This window comes from Epinephelus lanceolatus, chromosome 9, assembly GCF_041903045.1.
Source record: "Epinephelus lanceolatus isolate andai-2023 chromosome 9, ASM4190304v1, whole genome shotgun sequence".
NCBI classification, from domain to species: domain Eukaryota; kingdom Metazoa; phylum Chordata; class Actinopteri; order Perciformes; family Serranidae; genus Epinephelus; species Epinephelus lanceolatus.
The window spans coordinates 38,985,969-39,009,564 of NC_135742.1; the positions used below are offsets into that span (position 1 = coordinate 38,985,969).

The 23,596-nt window shown below is 40.6% G+C and overlaps 1 protein-coding gene across 2 annotated transcripts in view; it reads right to left on the minus strand.

Moving 5' to 3' along the window:
* Positions 1-6,556: 6,556 nt before the first annotated feature.
* Positions 6,557-23,596, minus strand: part of unc5db (unc-5 netrin receptor Db) — a 290,100-nt gene continuing 273,060 nt past the window's right edge. The window contains exons 13-16 of one of the 2 annotated variants that reach the window (XM_033620202.2): positions 22,145-22,294; positions 17,105-17,269; positions 11,035-11,213; positions 6,557-8,031 (exon numbers count right to left, since the gene is read on the minus strand). In XM_033620202.2, the coding sequence (XP_033476093.1) occupies positions 7,770-8,031; positions 11,035-11,213; positions 17,105-17,269; positions 22,145-22,294 (756 nt within the window). In that variant the 3' untranslated portion in view covers positions 6,557-7,769. The remainder of the gene's footprint in view (positions 8,032-11,034; positions 11,214-17,104; positions 17,270-22,144; positions 22,295-23,596) is intronic. The other variant, XM_033620199.2, reaches the window with a different exon arrangement.

Here is a 23,596-nt window from a genome sequence, read left to right on the forward strand (position 1 = left end):
TTGGAAGGTGAGTTTTATAGTATAGATCCATAGTCAGTATATCACATACATATTACACATAGTACATGTCTGTCGGCATGCCCCCAGTTTGGAAAAGCATTCGGAGTGGTAACAAGGACTCTAGGCAACTGCTGTGGACTCCGTATTTTCACTGTTATGAGATGGGGGGGAAGCTGTTACACATTTTGAGAAATAGAACAACACTGCTGTGGCCCAAAAACCATTGAATCAGAAGATCAGCTGGAAACCGGAAGAAGACGTTGTTCACAGAGGTGTAGCAGCTTGTAAACTGCACGAAAATGCTGGCGCCGACTTTTTCTCAATAGAGTCTGGGTTTGAAGAAAGAAGTATACAGCTTCACTTCCCCAATGAGAAATCTGTCTGACAGTAAGGTGAAAATATTCTAAATATAGTGTACACTAAACTGAGGGTATTTTTTTTGTGGCTAAAATATGGTTTGTTGCTGACCCCGTCCACAGCGGTGCATACTGTATCTTAGCTTCCTTGCCAGTCCTCCTGCTTGCTTCTCGAAACTGGGAGCATGCTGACAGACGTATTGTAGGTCATACACAGTCTATGGATAAGTAAATCCTACAACCCTGTTTTTTAATATATATATATATATATAACGTTACTTTTTGGACTGTAGAAGAGGTCCAATACCTACCTTTGAAAAGGTGCAGGGGACATCCCCCTCTGTCCTCTGGTAAATTACGCCCCTGTCTGCCAAAATGTACCTCCTCTTACAATGTTTAAACTTGACACTCAAAACTCCACTGTAATAGATGCTGATACCTCTTTTAAACTTTTTTTTCAGCTTTTGTAATTTCTTAATAGTTGTTTTATGTAATGTTTTTAGTTTCTTTTAAGTTGTCTTTTTTTTGTTTTAAAATTTAATATTAGTTTTCAGACCTTTCATAAAGTGCAGGGGACATGCCCCCTTTGTTCCCCCCTTAAACATCTATATATGAGGCAAATGGCACAAGGCTACATTAGCCGCCATGAGCACAGCACACCTGAATGTCTGACTGAACTGCTGATGATTAATTTATGGATATTTTCACTACATGATGCAAAATAACTAGTGTTAAGACAAGCTGAGATCTTTCAACTGTACATTTATTTCCAAAAGGCTGCATATACATTTGCAAATTCTACTGTACAGAAAACATCCAAAATGTCCATAATTATAGATACAATATACCACAAAGCTGCCCTGGCATTACCAAACATAGATGTTCAGCACTAGAAAAGCTCTGCAGCCTAGTCAATATTATAATTTTAAATACTTTTTCAACTAATACCTTTAAATGTATGTCAGTATGATTAATTGTTTTTTTTTTTCATCCGCATCTGTACTTTACAACATTCACCATTTACAGTAGTTAAACAAGGCACAAGAATAGTGATATGAAGCCGAAGGCCATGCGTAAAGCAAAAAAGAGCATGGGACTGACCAACTCAGGTGACAGAAAGGTCATGGACGCAACAGTGAACTTTTAATTTCATGATACAGGGTTAGTCTTACAGCAAAGCATTATACATAGTGAGAATACGTTTTTGTGTAGGTGTGTGTGTGTGTGTGTGTGTGTGTGTGTGTGTGTGAGCTCATTTAAAAAACAAAACAAAATTTCAACACATTAATGGGATACAGTGGACACAGCTGAAATACATCCGGATTGAAGGCGATTGTTATGTGTGATGGGGTGTACGGCACAGACAGGATGCTCTTGATGCAACATAAGCCTCTGCTAAGCGTTACAAAAGCACACATTTCCATTTTTGACACTCTTTGCTTGCAGGAATGAAAAGGAGAATCCAGTTAGTCACAATTAAGGAAACAATCATATTGAGTAACCTAAAAAAAAAAAAAAAAGATTACCTTCCACATTCTTCACTTACCAGCTTAAATTACATAAAAATATGAATGGAATTTGATTAGAAATGCATAGAGATGATGCAGAGAAATCAAAATGCTTCTTTATCATGGCAAGATGATGCCATTCACATATTTCAGGTCAGAAATACTCAGTGATGTATTCAAAGTCACCATATCATTCCTGATAAACTGCTGAGGGACATATTCAAAATAGACACAGCTCTATTATCTTAAAAATAACCAGCAGAATTTAAATTCAAATAGAAATGTTAGGGAAATGCAGTCATAGACAAGGAATTGTGGGTTGAGTTTGTTTGGCTGACAGCAAGAATTGTACCCAGCTTTATGCAGGTTAATTCTGGCAATTATGTAAGTCAGTCATGGTTGGAGGTACCAATCTGAAGATGAAGAAATGGCCTCTGATTTTGTTATAGTATTCAACACTGTGCCAAAAATCCACTGCTTTTGACTCTTTGTACAGATTAGAGTATCAGCACTAAGATTGGAGACAGTGTAGGATTTGTGGGCACTATAGACTAAGGACTGGATAAAAGCAAAGACTGACTCAACTGGTTGCTACCGACAAAGTCTGAGGAAGAGTGCAGCTCCACGGCTTCACTTTTATTTGTACCACATTACTCATACTGTATAGTTGTTCATGGTTCTAGGTACTGTGATTAGTAAGCTCATTTCCTGAATTTAAGTACAGGCGAGAAAGTACACAAGACTCGATCAACAGGGTTCACTGATATTTAAATAAAAGCCTTCACCTTGAGGAAAAGCAAGAGTCATTGCTGTATTGGAAAAACAGGGGGTGTTTTTTCATCTTTACTTTCAGGGTAAGTTTGGTATTTTCAACCTGGAACCTATTTTCTCATGCATTTGTGTCTAAGTGACTCGTGGGAACAACAATTTTTGTGAGACTGATGCTGACATAGTGGCGAAACAGGCTGCAATGTACCACTCAGGGCATGTTTGCACCGTCAATTTATGTCTACTAAATGTGCTTTTTTTTGCAACTGACATGTTCAGATTGTTAATGTAAGTTTCTGACAACTCATGCAAAGTATACCTATGGAGACAGGTATTGTATAGATAAGATCCTTTTTGTTTAACCAGAAACAGACTGACATTGCTATCACCAGTCCCACTAGACTCCATTTAAATAAACACTAATTTTATCATCATAAAACACACTTCATTCAAAATCTAACAACAACATAAAACTTACAAAATCCATTTTGGTTTATTTTTCCACAGTTCCAACAATCGCCATCTCTGGCTTGGTTGAATTAAACCCTTAATTCACCGAGTTACATGTGAAAATATGCTCACTCTTTACACACTGAATCTACTCTTTATCTAAATGGAGTCTGGTGGGTTTGGTGTTGGTGATTTCGGTGCTGTTTCTGGTTTGAAAAAAAGGATCTTACTCTTTAACAAAAAGGTCTGTCTCTGTAAGGATGCTTTCCGTAAGTAGTCAGACACATAGAATAATAATCTTAACATGTCAGTGGCAAAAACACGTACTTTAAGTGGACTTAAACGGATGGTGTGAACATGCCTTGTATGGTTCCAGTTGCATGCAAAAGTTTCGGCACCCCAGGTCAAAACTGTCTTTACAGTAAATAGAGGGTGAACCGATTTCCAAAAAGCAACAAGTTAAAGATGACACATTTCTTCAATATTTAAGGCAAGTTTTTTTTTAAAATTTAAATATTTTACAGTTTTAAAACAACAAAAAAGGAAAAGGGCCTGAAGCAAAAGTTTGGGCACCCTGCATGGTCAGTATTTAGTAGTGTCCCCTTTGGCAAGTATCACAGCTTCTTAATGTTTTTTGTAACCAGACTTCAACCAGCCAAGAGCCTTTCAATACTTGTTTTGGGGATTTTCGCCCATCCTTCCTGACATAATGCTTCTAGCTCTGTGAGATTCTTGGTCCGTCTTGCATGCACTACTCTTTTGAGGTCCATCCACAGATTTTCAATGATGTTTAGGTCAAGGGACTGTGAGGGCTATGGCAAACCTTCAGCTTGCTCCTCTTGAGGTAGTCCATTGTGGATTTTGAGGTGTGTCTACCAGGTGTGTCTACTTTGCTATCTTCTTATAGTCTTCTCCTGCTTTGTGGGCATCAGTTATTTTAGTTTTCAGGGTGCTAGGCAGCTGTTTAGAGGAGCCCATGGCTGCTGATTGTTGGGACAAGGTTTCAGGAGTCAGAGTATTTATAAAGCTTTGAAATTTCCTAACAATGGCTGTGAACAAGCCATAGCCCGACTAAGCTAATTATGGTCTGACACCCTATTAAATGTTGTCAGTCAAATGTCTTGGGGTGCCCAAACTTTTGCATGGTGCTCCTTTCCTTTTTTCTCTCTAAAATTGTACTCAACAAAATTGAATATAGTAATCTTGCGTGTGTTGAAAAGCATGTTTCATCTTTAACTTCATGCCTTTTGGAGATCAGTTATATACTCACTTAACTATTCACGGTAAAAGAAATGTTGACCAGAGGTGCCAAAACCTTTGCATGCCACTGTAGATTGTAGCTTGTTTTGTCGCTGCAGCTCTCTTGCTCAGTACTGGACTACTTTTAAAAAAAACTGTTGTTCCCATTAGTCATATAGGCAGAAAATGTGGGAAACTAGGGCCACAGGGCCCTTTCAGGGCCAAAATAGGGCCTATGTTGTAGTGAAACAGTAGGTCAATAAAATGGCATCATGTCATAGTCTACAGGTCACAATTAGCATATTTTTGTTCATTTTAACAGTGATTAACAACACTTAAAAATAGCCAACATTTAGGGTGTTTTACACCAAATGCTTAAGTATACCCTCACTGAAATGACTTGGTCACAAGCTAATGTAGTGTTTTCTATGCAAAACTGCTATTTTATACCTGTTATCCAGCAGTCACTTGTATTACCAAATGTATTTGAAGTCTGCCTAAAATGACAAAATGTTTTTCCTGGGGCAAACGAATGTTTAAATCCATAACCATCTACTGTGTCCTTCTGCTATGCTGCTCTTCCTCGCTAGATGCACGTTTAGGCTACTCTGCTAGCTTACAGAAAGAAGAGGCAGTGGCCAAATGGAGTCTGTGTTATATGGTGGTTTTACCCCAGGCAAACATTTTATTATTTTGGGAGGACAGACATGTAAATTCATGAAAAATAACTTCCCCCCTGAAGTCTGTGTAGTGTTGTGTCACAGAATCACAGAGAAGTGCTGGGGTTACAGATGGGACGAAGCTCCCTGTAGCTAACCCTTCCGAACACTCCACACAAAGGGGCGGATGTGTGATTAAGTGTATAGAATTCAGAAAAGTCAGTCTTTTCCCTGCTGCTGTAAGTCAGCTCTTTTTAGAAGTGAACAATTATAACCTGCCTCTACAGCTCCACACACTGACTAGCTCTCCTCTATTTGAGTATACATTAGCCTAGTCTAGTTTAGCCTAGCCTAGCATATTTAAAAATCAGAGTACTAATATATTTCTTAAAATCTTATTTGTCCAAGTTTTAAGATATCTGCCTCTGAGATTTCTACCTAAAAAACCCCAGTAGAATGGAGGTAAACAGAATTTCATTTGTGGGGCTGTTTTCCCCATAGAAAACTGTTAACAGTATGTTCTGTGGATTTTCCAGAGTAACCAGGACACTGTCTCTGGAATGATATGTTGCTGTTATTCATTTATTTTTGGCAATGTAATGGTCAGCAAGCTTTTTTGTTTTTATCATTCTGTCAGTATGATGTGTGTTTAGTGTGATTTGAATCAACACAGTCTCACAGAAATACCCGAAATGGACATGTAATGCATTTCTTAACAATGCACTACATTGTAGTGGGCACAAAATTTATTAAAATTACATGCTGGCAACACAAAAACCATGCCAATGCAAAGTCTTTTACAAATGGTCACAGTTTTGTTAGGTTCAGGGAAAGAAAAAGACTTGGTTAGATTTAGAGAAAAATAATAATAAAAAGAAGAAAAACTTGGTTAAAGAGTAACTTTAGTATTTTTCTACCTGGACCATATTTTTAATGTTGTTGTGCCTAAGTGACTAATGGGAACAACATGGCTCAGATTGTTACTGGAATAGTCTGACGACATTATGGAAAGGATCCCTTCAGTGGTGTAAGCTAGTCATGACGGGCACCAGTGCCAGATTTCCATATATCCTAGCATCTCATCACATGATCAAATAAAGACTTTACATCGGACAGCATCAACATATGAATTACCTAGCAGTCATCTTTGTATCATCCGTCTATGACAAAAATATCAAAGAAAATAAGAAATGATTGTATTTAGTTGAGTAGCGTTTTTTAAACAACAAAATATGTTGACATGTGACACAAACAGAAGTCTCCTGGTTAAAAGTCCATGCATGTTTGACCTATCCATAGCCCCTTGGCCACCTTACATGAATTTTCTCGCTCTTTATACTTATTCTTATTCTGTACTTATACTAATTCAAGTGTCCTTCACAACAAAAGATTCTGACTGACTTTGCATTGCCGTTGTTTTTGTGTTGCCAGCACTAAATATTCACTAAATTTCATGCCCACCACCACATTATGTGTTGTTAAGAGGTCGTGACTATTTGATGCATTTCTATGAGATCAAGCTGTTTGAACAGAAAAGTGACAGCATGTTGTATCTCTGACACCGTGACCATCAGTATTCCTTTTTTGTTTTGTTGTACAATATGCAAATTCACACAGCCTCGACGTGCCCATGACCTCTGTAGCCATGAAATGTCAGTGTGTGTGTCTGCATGTGTTTGGGGTGAGGGGGTGGCGGGGGCAGTCGGGTGTGTCAGGGCCTGATATGAGGTCTGTGTGACGGGTGTTAGAGGGGGGAATTGGGTGATAAGACGTGGCGATGCACTCCCTGCCGTGCCAGGAAATGATGTTTTACAGTTTCCTTCCTCTCTATCGCTTGGTGGAGGAAACTGTAATGAACTGCAATGCCACGGTTAGAAATCTCACTCTGCCACATTATGCCACAATCATCGTTTTTCCCTTATGGGTTAACACATGGGAGGTCACACTCTGATCGTGCTGTCCTTTATGATTAAACTGGGGCTGATACTGTATTTCTCTTAACTGTTTGTTTTTTAAATAAATGATCATACAACACTGGTTGTCTATGAGAATTTTTTATCTTCCCATAGACTAGATTTTTTTGAGAGATGAAAATGGGCGAATGTCAAGATACTTGGCTTTAAAAGTTCACAACCACAACATTTAAGCAATCAGCAGCTTCCTTTTAAAAATATAATATTGGACGCCAAAAAACGTAGCTTTGAAGTCCTCATTCACTCGTTGACACAGGGATGTGGTGTGGGGAAAAATAAGAAATCTGATCATGTGTCTCTGAAATGACGCCACAGTTGTATCATCTTATTTGCAAATAAGAACTTGTATGCAAATATGTCCAGCTGCTGGGTGGACCACTGGGAAAAGGAGGGGAGGTGGTAGTGACAGTCCCAAGCGAGATAAAAAGGATCTAATTTAACACAAATTCAGAAAATAATATGCATCAAAGTTCAGGATTTAACCCGCTCACCCTCTGACCTGAAAAATGAATATACAGAGGGGCAGCTTTAATGTGAAACAACAAATAAATTAAAAATTAACTTAAAATGGAGTGGAAAGGCAGAAAAAATGTACAGTCCATCTTCAGACAGATTCTTAAAAGAGAGGGGTAGATCCACAGCAGGTACCGGCTCACCTCCCTCTATTGTAATTGGTCGGCATGTTGACTGCTCGCACTGTGCACTCACAACCTTGTGACCTTCCAGTGCACTGCCGTGGTGTGTTGTCTATCACTGGCCATGTGCGTACACAGATATATGCCCAAGTCTGTCAGCTTTCACTCACTCTCTTTCCCCTCAGCCTGTATATTCAGGAGCAGAGTCCTCTGTTGTCTGATTTGTTAGTTTGCCCGTTCCGTATACACTGCCCGCTTGTATGTGATTGAAGTCAGACTCCGGCTCATCCTGGTCCTTGGGGGAGCTTTTGGAGTGAATCTTGCCAATCTCCTCGAGGGCACTGGCTAGAGAGTCAAGGTCAGCAGTGTCCTGGTGGCGAGCCTCCCACAGGCTCAGTATGACCGCTGACGGGCTCCGCTGCTTTGCAAAATAACCCAGGTTTCTGGAGAGGAGCACACAAAGCTGGATTAATGAACAGCACGGGAAGAGGTCACTTCAGGGACAGAACACAGGGAAATGTTTAATGTTGGCTTCAGATATGTAGTGTATCCTTGCTGATTATGTATGCATTTATCTTGTAAAAGGCATGAGCCAAACTGATGATAGATATAGTGTGACTCTGATGCACAGAAAACAAGGTAAGTAAACTGCAGACCTTAAAGGATAAGGCTCATGTTATTCTATGTTTTTCTTTTTGACATCAAATCCCATTTATAGACTAAAGAAAGCAATTCCCTGAAGCAGCTGGGCACTGTAGTTTTTAGCAAACATAAACGGTAAGAATTAACGCATTTGGTGGGATCTATTTTCAACTGTGGATTAATACACATTTGATGCTTTAATGCGTAGTGGGCAGGGTGGTGTGTGTAGGCTTGAGTCAAAGAAAAACTACAGAGTGTGTTGACATGTAAGAAAGGAACATGTCATCCAGTGCAACCAACCTGGTCTCACGCCGAAGTTGTTGAAACCCGCCACTTGGGCAGTGACTTCCGGCGTCAGACGCCAACAAAAAAAGCTGTCCTCTCATATTGGCATGATACATAGCGGCACCAAGTGGTGTCAGGGGGAAACGTGTATGGGTCCAACAACCAACAACTTTTACCCAGGAGGCTGGTGTTTGCTTCCTGTGTGACTGTAAAGCCAAACTCTTTTCTTTTTTCCTAAACCCAACCACATGCTTTTGTTGCCTAAACCCAACCATGTCTGTGTTGGCAAAACGTAACCACGTACTTTGATTGTTGAAGAAAAGAATGTCCATTTGCAGTGTTGTACCAATGTAGTGGTTTATTTTGAAAGAGACTGTATGCAAACTGTACATTTCCTGTGAAAATGGAAATGTATTTTATAAAAAGACAACACATGTAACAGGCAAAACGCAATGCAAAAAAAAAAAAAAACACACCCAGGGTACCTTGCACGTCATATCCAAATATGGAAAGTCCAGTTTCATTAATTAAAATATATGCTACTAGAAAAAAAACTTTGCGCCAGATCATTATGTAGATTAAGGAAGACTTGTCTTTATGAACTACTTATTTTTTTGTGTGTACAAAATATAAATCTGAAAGCACAGCCAACGTAATTTATTATAAAGATGTAACAGTATTTTGCAGTGATTTTAAGCCATATTTCTGAAGACGTTAATGAGAAGTTGTGTGGGTGTACCTAAGAAGATAAGATGGAACTTGTTGAGTAAAAAATGTCTGTGTTTTCAACAAATACAGATCAACTTAAAAACTAGGTACATTTTTGTAACAATACAAACTTAATTTATCATTGTTGATATCACAGATGTAACTGCTACTTTACATCCACCCAGATTTATTTTCAGGGTTTCTGAAATATCTGCTGACTAAAGGTGAGTGTATGTTGTTATTGCATTATTTGAATTGCTCCTACAGTAGCTCTCAGGTTCGGCCTGTGCTGACAATGTATACATGCTAACAGGTATAGCTGCTGCTACGTGGCTGGTAGGGATGGGCAATGTGACAATGTATAACTTGATACTATAGAAATGTGTCTATGGTCAGAGATGTTGCCATATTGTTTCTACTGTTAAAACTATATCTTGAATGTCTTTGAGTGTATTAGGCCAGATGGGTGATTGAGTGGTTTGAATTTTAAATACCACAAATTACAATTACATCCTGTAAATGGTATAATTATTTTTGTTATGCTATTTTGGATAGGATGGAATTGTTGAACATTGCAACTGCTGTACATGGATGTCATGGTATATATATATGTGAAATAACTGGTTTTTGAGATCCCAGAATTTGTTTTTAGGGTTCTGGGAAGTGCTAAAAGTGTCAAGTATGGGGTCAAAGACTCTTATTCAATGGTTGCATATTCCTGTACAATTTGGAAAACATGTCATTATGGTTATATATATTAAAATGTATACCTAATAAGAAAATGCACTGCATAAAGAATAGTTATCAACATTTTCCTCACTCTAAACATTAGTCCTAAATTAATGCTAAGAAAACCCATATGGCTCCTCGGGTCCGCTTCACTTGACTATTATACAATCTACTAATTATATCTGTCTGTCTGAAAATTAATTGAACACAAATTGTCTTGGTGCAGTAAACAAAACCATCTGGTTCTACATGTAGGTAAAACAAAAGGTGTGACCTTTTAAGACTTTCAGAAATACAGAGAATAAATTACCATCACAAATGATGAGCAATTACTGGCAAACACAGTCTGCTTTGGATTTAATTCTCAGGTGCTGCCAAAATTAAAGAAAAGAAGAGCTTGTTGCCATGCCAGTGCAATGTCTTTATGTATCATGCAGCGTTGAATCCAGTTGGGGGCAGTGTTTCACTGCAGCTCCTGGGTGCTTTACAGGCAGAAAACAACAAGCAACATAAAAGGCTGCAGCCATTGGTCACATCAGTCTCAGTTCAAAGCCGCCCCAACTTGGAGGGGAAAGCTTATCTGGATAATTTGGAATCCCAAAGGACTCTTAGATACCAGCATTTCATGAATCATGCACTTAACAGGAGATTATAGCTGCCACAAGATCAGACCAAGCAAAGACAACAACTGGATTGAGTAAATATTAGTATGGTGTCTCATCATAAATGCATCTTTTCATTTAATAAAAACAACAAATAAGTAAAACACACATATGTGGACTGGCTGATCAATATTGACAGATGCATTTGATATTTCACTATTGGTGGAATAAGGCCAGCACAAAACCACAATGCACATACAGCATTCAACACACAACACATCACATTACCAGGCCTGTCTCCTTCTGCTGAGAGAGAACATGAAGAACAAAAGGGAGCTGCATATAAAGCCCCATTCATGTGGTTAACAACACTCACAGCATGTTATCATTCTCATCAGCGTGTGTTCAAGGCGAGGCCATTACAGAGGAGTGGATGCACACATCATGCAGTCTTAGAGAGGATGCACATCATACGCTCACCGATCTAAGTGGAGCTTCTGGGCTAAGAGTTGCCAGTCCTTGCCCTTGGCGTTGGCAGTGTCGAAGGTGGCACAGATCCTCTGGCGGATGGACAAGGGGATTTTGAAGGCCTTGGGTCCCGTCTGGGACGTGATGGTGCAGTCTGTCTGCATAAAAAATGGAACCGACTCCTTTTCAGTCTGGAGGAACAAAACAGACACAGAGCAGAATTAGACCGGGGTCAGATATTATTTGCAAATGTTGCTTTGTGTTTGTTTTTTACCAGCTTGGAGAGCCAGATGGATAGGGTGTACTGGGTCAGGACTATTCAGATAGGTGTGTTTAACATTTGAAAACATCAGTGCACAGACTGTAAACAAATAAGACAAAGGTGGAGACATCTGGTAGCCTCAAGTGGTGCAGTTAGTGCTGGCATTTCTCAAGATTAAAGCGATGCACCACCCAAAATCTATTTTTTGAATATCAAACACTCAACCCTGCAGACTGAAAATGTGGCTTTAAATGTTCGGAGTTTACTCCTTTGGCTTAACAGTAGCTGAGCTCAGTTTGACTGCAGATCAGTTACAATGGATTTCAACAATGATTGGTTGGTTTGCATTCACTAGAACTCCTGTATCCTCCTCCCTCACTGGTCAAAACCACTCTAAAGCCTGATCAATGGTAAATCACTCAACACTTCTGATGAGTATCAGTTATGCTTCTTTAAGAGCAGTGGTGGAGTGGAGGATACACGCAGGTACATGAGGTATACCTACAGTACCTCTTTCTCTGGCCATTTACAGCATATCCATCTATCAGCCAAAAAGCCATCTGAATATATAGGAGAGTACACCCACTTCCTCCTTGGTACCCTACCTTTCTACCTGTAGTACATCCACCTTATCAACCATCACTACACCACTGGGCAAAAGGTTTCAGTCATCTCCATGGTGACCAGATGTTACCCTCCAGCCAGCTTGTTTAGATACACTGTATCATCTGGATCGATATATATTTAGGCAACATCACATGAGAGGGAGTTATACTGTATATCAGCACAACTGTGATTTGGTTTTATTGCTTTAATACAACAGTTCTACAAGCGCCATTTATCAACAGTAAAAAGCAGCAACAGGTTATGATTCGTTCGTTTATTTATTGATTTATCTGACTCTGCCAACTCAAATAGTTCAGCAACTGGACTGGGTCTGGACTGTTGCCAAGCAACACACAAAACACTCCTGTACACTAGCATGCTATTTTGTGTAGGTCTACACTTTACCACAGACCAGATATTTTATATCATATAGGCCAGTGGTACTCAAATGGTACGCTGTGATGCCAGTCTAAGTGTGCCATGGGATTTTGTGATGACCACACATTATTATTGCAATATTCAACTGGGCCAAAAAGTTATGAATGAATTTTTAATTGACTATATCACTATGCTGTGTGCACCCATTTTCCAATAAAGAGGCAACCTTAAGCTAAAAAATGTTATTTAATTTAATTTAATTAAAAAAAAAAACCTTCACAGGGAACCGATTTGTCGCCGTTCGTGTGTGGGCATTATAAGTATGACACATCAGTAGCCTTGATTGGCAGCCCGTGTGAGGGATGGTAACATTTAAAGGAGAAAGCTGTGAGTGGGACAATGGATCACTTTACTGTACGGAGCAAATTACAGCAAAGCACCAGTGAAGACAACCTACCACTGTAAGAAAAAAAAAAAAACAACCTTTCAGTAGACAGTATCACGAAAGCTACCTGTCTCATTTTTTCTTATCTTTATTGTCTTATGTCGAGATTTTGGCTTGCCCTTTGGTTTGCCTTGGGCACAAAAGTTTGAAATCACTGATGTAGGCAACATCTGCGTGTCTCCATTTATTCTGCAACCAGTAAAATAACTGTGTTGACAGTTGATGAGTTAACAGCTTAACTGGTATGTTGCATCGTACTCTGATGTCATGTGAGCATAGCTGGAGATTTACAGTAAAGTGTTCAGGCTTCTTTTTGTCCCTTTGTCTTTTTCTGACTATGCATTATTCAACTCAAATGTGATTTGTGGTAATATATGTTACATTTTGTGGTACAAAGTTTATTACAGCAACCCTAGATGCCGGCTAATTAACCCTTAATGGCTCAGAATACCTGTTAAATGGAGTGATGTTGGATCTAACTGTTTTACAAATATCCTTCTGACAACTGTTTATTCTGTAGCTATATTTGTGCTGCTTTGTATCCTTTTGCATGTCGATAATGGAGGGATTTGATGAAATCATTGAGTTCACTGAAGAGGAAAGGTTTCAAATTTACTTCTACTGAAAAAAAACCACCAGGAACACAAAAAAAGTGGTGGTTAGTCCGTCTATTAAACCAAACGAGGGAGCCATAGGGTGAATATGTTTTGGTCCAACAATTGGGGGTCGTGGACGAGGCAGTGCACTTTTGGTATTTTCGGGTGTCTGCCAATCAATTTGATGATCCGGTCAACCAGATCTGGCTCTATGCTGCTCACACCAAGATGCACAAAACTCTAGTTTGTCAGAGAGGTACACCATGACTACCAAATCATGTTGCGTGACAAAATATGACAGTGTCTGTGACATAACATTCCTCAGGTGCACGACATGAAGGGAAGATGTACAACGACAGTTTTTTTGCGGTCGAAGACAAATCATTTCTGTCGAGAGCCCTATCATAAATCAGCATATCATAACCAGGCTCACTCATTGGCTAGCCAGCTCTTTGTCTAAATTGTCTTTTATGTTTTACTGATTGGCTCCCAGACATATCACACGGTTACTTGCCCAAATGTAAAACACCCCACTACAGATAGCTAAAAGAGACAGTTTCAAACACACCCATCACAGTATGTGGAACATACTGTAAATATAAGCAAATAGCAATGGAGTGGATTCACTATTGAGCTCTTGTGTACTGTAATCAATAAGAATCTGAGCTAACTACATCCTGTGTTTTACCGCCACAGGGAAGTAATCTACAAAGATTAAGGCCATCTGTCAAGCCTTCAGGTGGTGTTTTACCCTTTTACTTTTTCCACAGTGCTTCATGTGACTTTTTGTTCTGGCCCCATAGCAATCCTTTGACTCTGGATAGTAGCACAGCGCCCTCTTCCTGTCATGTCCCATATCACACTACAGCAGATATCCCATCTTATCCAGCCTGAGGCACATCCAACTGCAACACCAGCGGTTTCAGCGCACACACACTTCTAAATACCTCAAGCATGTATGTTGTCTCTTGATAGTTCTTTTAATGTTAGACAAAAGTGAAGTGCAAGTCCACCAGATCGGGCTGGAGATCAAACCTAAACAGAAATGTGTGCTTTAATTTGTCAGTTGAGGATTTCTTCAGTCATTGTCTGCCACCAAAATAAAGCACAGGGTAGGAAGCACAGCACAACGTATCGGCAAAACGCTACCACAGCGACAACATCGGTTAGGTAACGGAACCATGTCGTAACCCCAGATTTCACAGAGTGCAGGGAAGCTGTAGCTGTTGCCCATTTTAGTTTGTTTTCTTTTTGTTACTGAAAGTTAATGGGAACATTTTGGTCACCTAAAAAAGTTTTACTCAGCGTTTGTTTGTATCAAAAGACTGGATGGTATGTTAAGCCTGTTTTTTTGGAGAGAAAATTAGCATTAGAATTAGCATTGTCTTAGCTAACCCAGGCCCCTAAGAAACCAGCTCAGCCTTGCAAAGTTTTCCCAGTGGCCACTCATGGTATTGCAACGAAAACATCCCCTGCGCCCCAAAAAGCATTTTCCCCATAGACCACCATTATAATAGAGATGTCCATAAACCTGTTGACAGGACACCTGAAAAACACAGTCAGATATGATATTTTTACTATGAATTTTTGGTTTAAGGAGGTTTTATATTTGTAAAACTTTGTTTGAACTGAGAAAAGCAATTTAAAAATCTGTGATGTTATCACAGCGTAAAGTCTATGAGTGTGACCTTGCAGATGGGTCCAGTGGGAGAAACACTACTGCACATATTCAGTGGGCTGCATTCTGCGGAAAAAATCTTAAACTTTTTTTTGGTGTTTATGTGGTATGCAGTTCCACTGGACTGAACTGGCACCATCTTTGGGTCCAGTAGCTATTTATTTTTCTACATCCATGAGTTAACCATAGCTCTGAATGCATTGTGCTTATCAAGCTAGGAGCTATCAGACTTTAGATGCATAAAACCACGGGTCACTTTCAAGTTATGTGACAGTTACCAGCTCATTGGTTGCATTTATTGAAAGGCCAAGGCCCAGAGCTGAAACTGAAAATTTGACTGTGAGATGTAAAGTCAGTGCAATGGAAACGCTCAACACAGCACTGTCAAGTTAGCTTCATTCAATTCAAGTTCAAACTGTGGGAAACATGACAGCCCTAGGAAGTGGTTTGTAACTCCAGCATACATGGTCCTATCTGCACCAGATTTCACTTGTTTTGTAAGGCTCCATGCCTGAAGTCATCTCCATGAAAATTACGTCATAGTGACTGTACCAACTACTGGCAGCAAGTAAGACTTGTCAGAAAATGTTTTGACGTACCTGAAATTTACATGGTGTAGTTTACAGTTAATTTACAACACCATGACATAAAAAAGTTCTCTAGTGCCACCTAGTGGACACAGAAAGTGGTACCAGATGAGAAATGTCATTCCAGTACCCTCACTCTGTGAACGATGTACCATCTCACTGCTGCGTGCAGAGTCCGACTTTTACAGAAAAGAAAATCTTCGTCGCCCAGCATCCTGCCAGGACCCCCAAGTTGCACAGAGGTTCATCGCTGCTTGTAGCTTTAATTCAACTTTGAATTTTTGCTGTCTGTACACATAAACATAAGGAGGAAAACCTTGGATGTTTCATCAATTTACATATTAGCACAAAAAAATAGCTACAAATTAAAAGTTTGTGGGTTTTTATAGTCTAATGATTTGCTGATCGACAAACACGTAGCGTCACTTCAAACCTCCAGTATCAAACTGGGACAGCTTGACAGCAAATTCCAGGGCTGCTTTACCAGTCTGCCCTGTCTCTTTGTGTCCTCCTGTTCTGCACTGATTTAAATGCACCCCACTGGAAAATTAGTGCCTCCATCAAATTACCTCCACGAACCAACTCCTAATGTTTACATAATAGTAACCCTGATTCATTCACATTTTCTTGTGCAAATTTTCTGGAAATTAGGTTAACATTTGTGCTAAATTTGGACTGAAATTTAATGGCACTGTGGCACTTAATGTTGCTGTAAAGCTCCTCTAAAACTGCTGTGTTGGTGCTCTGTATGAAAATGATATTGATCCAACATGGTGACCCACAATGTAAAATGCATAGACCCTCCTCCTCTGAAACTGTCATGTCTGTTTACTCTATGTGTGTGTGATTTGATGATGATTTGAATTCTGCTCACAGCACCTATAAACACTTTTATTTCTTCCTCCTATCTGTCAAACCCTAACTAATCATGACGGTAGGATTAAAACAAACCATAAAAAAAAGATTGCAAATAATATTTCACCTGCATCTGACGGCAATACCGTGAGTTTAAATAGTGTTGGTGGCCTTGAGGTAGGACAAGCATGTTTGTGACTGGTTGTGAAAAAGCAGTTGGGTAAAATCAATGAGTAACGCTCTCTTCTGGCTTAACAACTACTGTCAAGGTGCTCTTGAGTGAGGATTTCTAGCTCCTAGCTGCTCCAGTGGAGCTGCTCAGTGGCTGACAGAAGACTGTTGTTACATCGGGCAGCTCCCAGGTGTTAATGCATGTGAATGTGATGCAAGCTATTTGCTGGAACACATGTCTCCCTGGATGGATAAAGGTTAAAAAAAATATGTGCGGCAAACGTGGTGAACAGCTGGATCTCTGTTGTCTGTGTTTAGCATAAATCTGTGAAGAAAGACAGAAAGTAAGAGTGTCCTCCTGGCTCTATTAATACACAATGCAAGCTCAGGAGAGCTGGCCCCTGCTGTCAGTGGACACACTCCAGGAAGGTTACATAAAGGTTGAGGGAGAAAGTGAAACGTCTCCCCCCTCCCCCCTCCTCTCCCACAGCCCCAGATCCTCACCTCGGCCACAGCCGTGTAGACCTGCAGAATCTGCTCGTGGCCTTTGACCTGGCGCACGCTGATTTTGCAGGAGAGCTGGGCGGTGGCAGGGCTGTATCTCTCCAGAGAGAAGGCACAGTGCAGGGGCTGCTGGTTGCTGCACCACACTTGGGGGAAGGAGAACTCCTGAGGAAGCACAGAGAAAAAAGAGGGACATCAGAAACATAACACGGTAACATATGCTCTAAATGAGATGATTCAGCTCGCTGCTCTACATGTGACCACACTGGCACATGCACAGCCACTTACACATTGCAAGATAAAAGGTAGGAGTTGGCTTTGAAGTCTCAATGATTCCACGGCTTGATATATTTATGCATGGAAATAACTATTGTTAAGGAGAGAGAGAAAAAATCCATTTACAAATACAGCCTGATTCCCGGTACGGTAACTCTGATAGCAGCGGCAGCATGCTTGCTAAGTACTGTAAGCGATATACGTGGGAATACAGGGAACAGGGAAAAGACTGCCTTTGATGTATAATTAATTTCCAGAGAACGGGCACATCTGTGGGGAAATGTCCTTGACCTCTGCTACACTCCGTCTCTGCCATATCTGCATATTAAAAGTGACCTGTAGACGATTTTTAGTGAAGACCGCGGCATTAAAAGCGGCGGCCGGCGTGCCTACTGATGACTTAACCCTTGTGGCTTTGATCTTGGCTGCCCAGTGTAGCTCACAGCAGCAGATAATGGAGTCGGGGAGCTGGTGGCTGAGGGAGAGGGGGAGGGGTGATGGACGTGGAAAGCTCGGATGCTCTTTAGCACTAAAAGCTGACTTGATGTATGGCACGGTGCTCAGCTATTATTCTACACCTGCTCCACCAAAGCAGATTCGTGGTGTCTGCCTTCCATCCTGAGGCCCTCATAAATAAGGCTGTGGAGAGGGTGGGTGTCTTTGAAACAGCTTTCACCCCGCATTCAGATGTTTAAGCAACAACAGCATACAGTGGGGACACAGCTCAGCTGCTCTGCAAATGGCAACAACAGGTACAAAGCAGCATTCACTGACTGCTGCGGAGCGTTCCATCTAATACTGTTTGCATCTTAATGCTCCTGCAAGCAAAACAAACACAAAGCTATTAATCTCACATCACGTCCATCTTTATGATCCTACAGAGAGAAATGTGGGTGACAGAAGGATGCATGCTAAAAGAGCAGCTTTAAAGCACAAAATGGTGCACACAAACACAAACATAAAGCGAGTCAAAGCCGTATGAATGTTGTGAACTGAAGAAAAAGTTATTTTCATCAAGCCAGATTTGACTTGACTCGTCCTCTTTGTTGGAGCACGTGACAACAATGGCTACCAAACATTACCATCTAATACTCTATGAAGGATTACTGCCTTTTGGTTGTTCGCCTCCAAGAACAGGTCAAGTTGTGGTTAGAGTTTACATCCATGTTCGAAAACATGAATGCTTTACACACATTGAGTGGACACCCAAGATTAGTGTCACCAATTCAGTATTTGACCAAATGTCTCCCGCTCTGCTCCTGAGTTATGATGAAGAATAATGACTAGAAAAGTGTTTTTGCAGAATGTTGTGATGCCACAGTGAAGATGACCTTTGACCTTTTGGGTATAAAATGTCATCACATCACCATTTTATCCTATGAGACATTTTGTCATAATTAGTATATGAATTCCTGAATTATGGCCAAAAAAATGTTTTGTGAGTTCACAGTGACCTTGACTTTTGACCGCTAAATTATAATAAGTTCATTCTTAAGTCCAAGCTGATGTTTGTACCAAATTTATGGAAACTTCCTCAATGCCTTCCTGAGATACTGTGTTCATGAAATGAGATGGACGCAAGGTCACAGTGACCTTTGACCAGCTCTCCCAGAGAATTTAGTTTTTAATTTCCTGCAGCTATATGCACTATTTTTCAAGCCATTTGAGATAACAGAATGCCTAAAAATCTGTACATCATTTGGGAAAAATGTGATAGTTGCCAAGGGGGAAAAAAATCATTCTTTAGAGCTTACATCCTATTGTGTATCTAATTATTCTCCAACTGTCTTCATCATCCTTAAACCACAAACACAACAAATGTTGAGGATGACTAATTTTCACTCCTGCCACCTAAAAAGAGGCAATAATTGTCTGATGTTACTATTTTCTGTTACATAACGTGGGTAGTGTGTGAATTTGGTGTAAACAGCATTAGTATCTAATAATATTTATGTCTGTTTGTCTGTTTTACAATGCTGGAGCTAAATTCACAAAATGAATGTTTTGCTGACAAATCTTCCACATTTGAATCCATGCCATAATAATTTGGGCTGCTCTGCAAATCAAGGATCTGCACCTATGCCAAGTACATGCGGTCTTCAATACTATTGAATATTAGACCATTTACTCAATTTTATTAGATCTCCAGCAAACAGTGAGGTGTTGAAGAAATGTTGTAAGAACATCCAATCATGATGTCCCATTATGGTTCAAAAATAATTCCACAGTGACATTTTAGCCAACTTTATCTGGCAGTGTCGTAGCAGCATCGAAATATGACATAAACACAACCAAAAAGGACACTAACATTGGCCCACAAGTCTCAAACCTCAGTCTCATAGGTGAACGCCCGGTGCTTTACCCATTCATCCACCACCACCATCTGTCTATGTGAACTGCGTCGCTCTTCATATGACATCACCTGACTTTCTGGCAGAAAGTTGTAATGGCTATTTCTCTCATGTGTGATCAAAGACAGCTTGGAGAGAGACTTTTGGCACTTTCAAACATTAATAAACAATATAATTTACAAGTAGATATACAGAAATGGCATAATCATCATTTTAATATTAAAAAAATGTCACTGAGTATATAAATATCAACAGTATTTCCTGGTTTGTAAGAGAGGGTCTGACTGGACTATGTTGTAGTTTTTGGCATCTGACCTGATTTTTTTTTTTTTTTTTTGTTTACTTGACGAACAGCATAGATTTGGGATCTTTGAGATAAAACATCTGGGGCTTGAGCCCCGGAAGCCTCCCCCCTGCTCTGCCCCTGGTGGAGTTTGTGTGTGAAATTGAAAATGAGTATCATTTTGTTCCTCATGAGTGCCTTATTAGAGAATGGTACCGGATTACCAATACAATAAAATACACCCCACAATCTGGAGAGTCTCTAAATAACAAGCCTAAACATGCACGCACGCACGCACGCATGCACGCACACACACACACACACACACAGCAGACCACCCCTCACACAGTTTGATTGATAAGTGACCCCTGGGAGGAGCAGGGCAGACACACCACACTCATTACCTCTTAGCAGCACAAACAGGATCTTGCAAATTAGCACTTTAGTATCAGAGATACAGGGTGTTTTCATTTCATATCTTGTACAGTACAGGCCAAAAGTTTGGACACACCTCATTCAATGCGTTTTCTTTATTTTCATGACTATTTACATTGTAGGTTCTCACTGAAGGCATCAAAACTATGAATGAACACATGTGGAGTTATGTACTTAACAAAAAAAGGTGAAATAACTGAAAACATGTTTTATATTCTAGTTTCTTCAAAATAGCCACCCTTTGCTCTGATTACTGCTTTGCACACTCTTGGCATTCTCTCCATGAGCTTCAAGAGGTAGTCACCTGAAATGGTTTTCCAACAGTCTTGAAGGAGTTCCCAGAGGTGTTTAGCACTTGTTGGCTCCTTTGCCTTCACTCTGCGGTCCAGCTCACCCCAAACCATCTCGATTGGGTTCAGGTCCGGTGACTGTGGAGGCCAGGTCATCTGCCGCAGCACTCCATCACTCTCCTTCTTGGTCAAATAGCCCTTACACAGCCTGGAGGTGTGTTTGGGGTCATTGTCCTGTTGAAAATTAAATGATCGTCCAACTAAACGCAAAGCGGATGGGATGGCATGTCGCTGCAGGATGCTGTGGTAGCCATGCTGGTTCAGTGTGCCTTCAATTTTGAATAAATCCCCAACAGTGTCACCAGCAAAACACCCCCACACCATCACACCTCCTCCTCCATGCTTCACAGTGGGAACCAGGCATGTGGAATCCATCCGTTCACCTTTTCTGCGTCTCACAAAGACACGGCGGTTGGAACCAAAGATCTCAAATTTGGACTCATCAGACCAAAGCACAGATTTCCACTGGTCTAATGTCCATTCCTTGTGTTTCTTGGCCCAAACAAATCTCTTCTGCTTGTTGCCTCTCCTTAGCAGTGGTTTCCTAGCAGCTATTTGACCATGAAGGCCTGATTGGCGCAGTCTCCTCTTAACAGTTGTTCTAGAGATGGGTCTGCTGCTAGAACTCTGTGTGGCATTCATCTGGTCTCTGATCTGAGCTGCTGTTAACTTGCCATTTCTGAGGCTGGTGACTCAGATGAACTTATCCTCAGAAGCAGAGGTGACTCTTGGTCTTCCTTTCCTGGGTCGGTCCTCATGTGTGCCAGTTTGGTTGTAGCGCTTGATGGTTTTTGCGACTCTACTTGGGGACACATTTAAAGTTTTTGCAATTTTCCGGACTGACTGACCTTCATTTCTTAAAGTAATGATGGCCACTCGTTTTTCTTTAGTTAGCTGATTGGTTCTTGCCATAATATGAATTTTAACAGTTGTCCAATAGGGCTGTCGGCTGTGTATTAACCTGACTTCTGCACAACACAACTGATGGTCCCAACCCCATTGATAAAGCAAGAAATTCCACTAATTAACCCTGATAAGGCACACCTGTGAAGTGGAAACCATTTCAGGTGACTACCTCTTGAAGCTCATGGAGAGAATGCCAAGAGTGTGCAAAGCAGTAATCAGAGCAAAGGGTGGCTATTTTGAAGAAACTAGAATATAAAACATGTTTTCAGTTATTTCACCTTTTTTTGTTAAGTACATAACTCCACATGTGTTCATTCATAGTTTTGATGCCTTCAGTGAGAATCTACAATGTAAATAGTCATGAAAATAAAGAAAACGCATTGAATGAGAAGGTGTGTCCAAACTTTTGGCCTGTACTGTATGTTGCTGCCATGCTTACCTGACATGTGGTAAAGGGTTTGATGCTCCACAGGAACTGGGGAACATCTTGGATGGACACCTGGAGGCTGAAGGTGTTCGCTCGGAAAGGCAACATCTTTGGCTCCTCGAGGAGCTGACCCCCTCTGGTCTTCTCTGCAGCCACCACTCCCTGGAGGGGCAGAGAAAAGAAAAAAGAAAAAACAAAGGAAGGAGAATGGAGAGAAAGGAAGGGAAAAGGTCAGACAGAAAAAAGAGGAATATAGAAGAAAACCAAAAATAAGAGGGGAAAAAGGGAAATGAGATGAATGTGAGAGAGAATTAAGAATACAACAATCCTTTCCTTTGAAGATACGGTACCTTTGCATATCAGCACAAGCACCTGTTGCAAATCCCCTCCTCTGTCACATCCACTAATTGACTCATCACAAATATTAACACAGAAACAGGCCACCAAGAAGTGACGTCAAGTCTCCGCTGAACAAATCATACGACTCATGCTCACATTAGCATCACATTTGCTGCCTCAACGTGACAGATTGAGGCTTGAATTTAATGCTGGGGAAACGTGTGCGTCGGGGGGCAAACGTCCATCTCCCAAATTGAATTTGTGATGATGAAAGAGCACTTTGATTGTCGCTTGCAGGTATTCATCTGTCATCATTGTTCAGCGTCCCGGTGGGATGGTTCAGTGTCTGGCCCGTCTATCCTTAGCCATCTCAATCACAAAGGGAAAAGACAGGGAGCAGAGCTGTGACTAATGCCAGGCCACGCTGACTGATTCTGACTGAGTGTCCGTGCGTGCAGCAGCTTGGTTATGCATGCGTGTGTATGCACTTTTTACGCATGTGTATGCAGAAAAAAGCGTGCCTGAGGTATTTTGCATATTGTTAGTGTTGTACAGTGAAGGTGTGAAAAAAATCAATTGTTGGCAAAATGCAGATGAAAGACATTCATATGAAAACAAATGTGGCAGCAGGGAGCCTGAAAAATGATGTTTCTCTGCGCCATCTGCCTCTGTCTTTCAAAATCTCAAGACGCTGAGCTGCTGGACAACACTGGATTTCTTTGGTTTCCCTGTAAAGCATGTAGCTAGCTTGGATCTGTGATAATGTTCCCTCGTTTGAACTCGTTTGAAGCTGTCAAGTCTCCATGATTGAAGTTCTGTGTAGACTGTGATTGCTGCTGATCTGCTGTTTGACACATCACACACAATCGATGTGTCTTAGATCATGTTTTACAGCTTTGGGAGTGTTGCAATGTCAGCCAAGAATGAGAAATCCAGACAGACGAATTGCAAAGTTAGTGAAGTTATTTTGGTGGTCCAGAGTTCCAAAAGTAAAAGTTCTGTTTATTTTCTGCATAGATAATTTTAATTGACTGCCATCTTGGTGACTTTCTTGCTAGATTTGGAGCTTTTAAGCTCCCTTAGTGAGCGACAAATTGAGTGAATTTTTGGGTAGAGACCACTTCC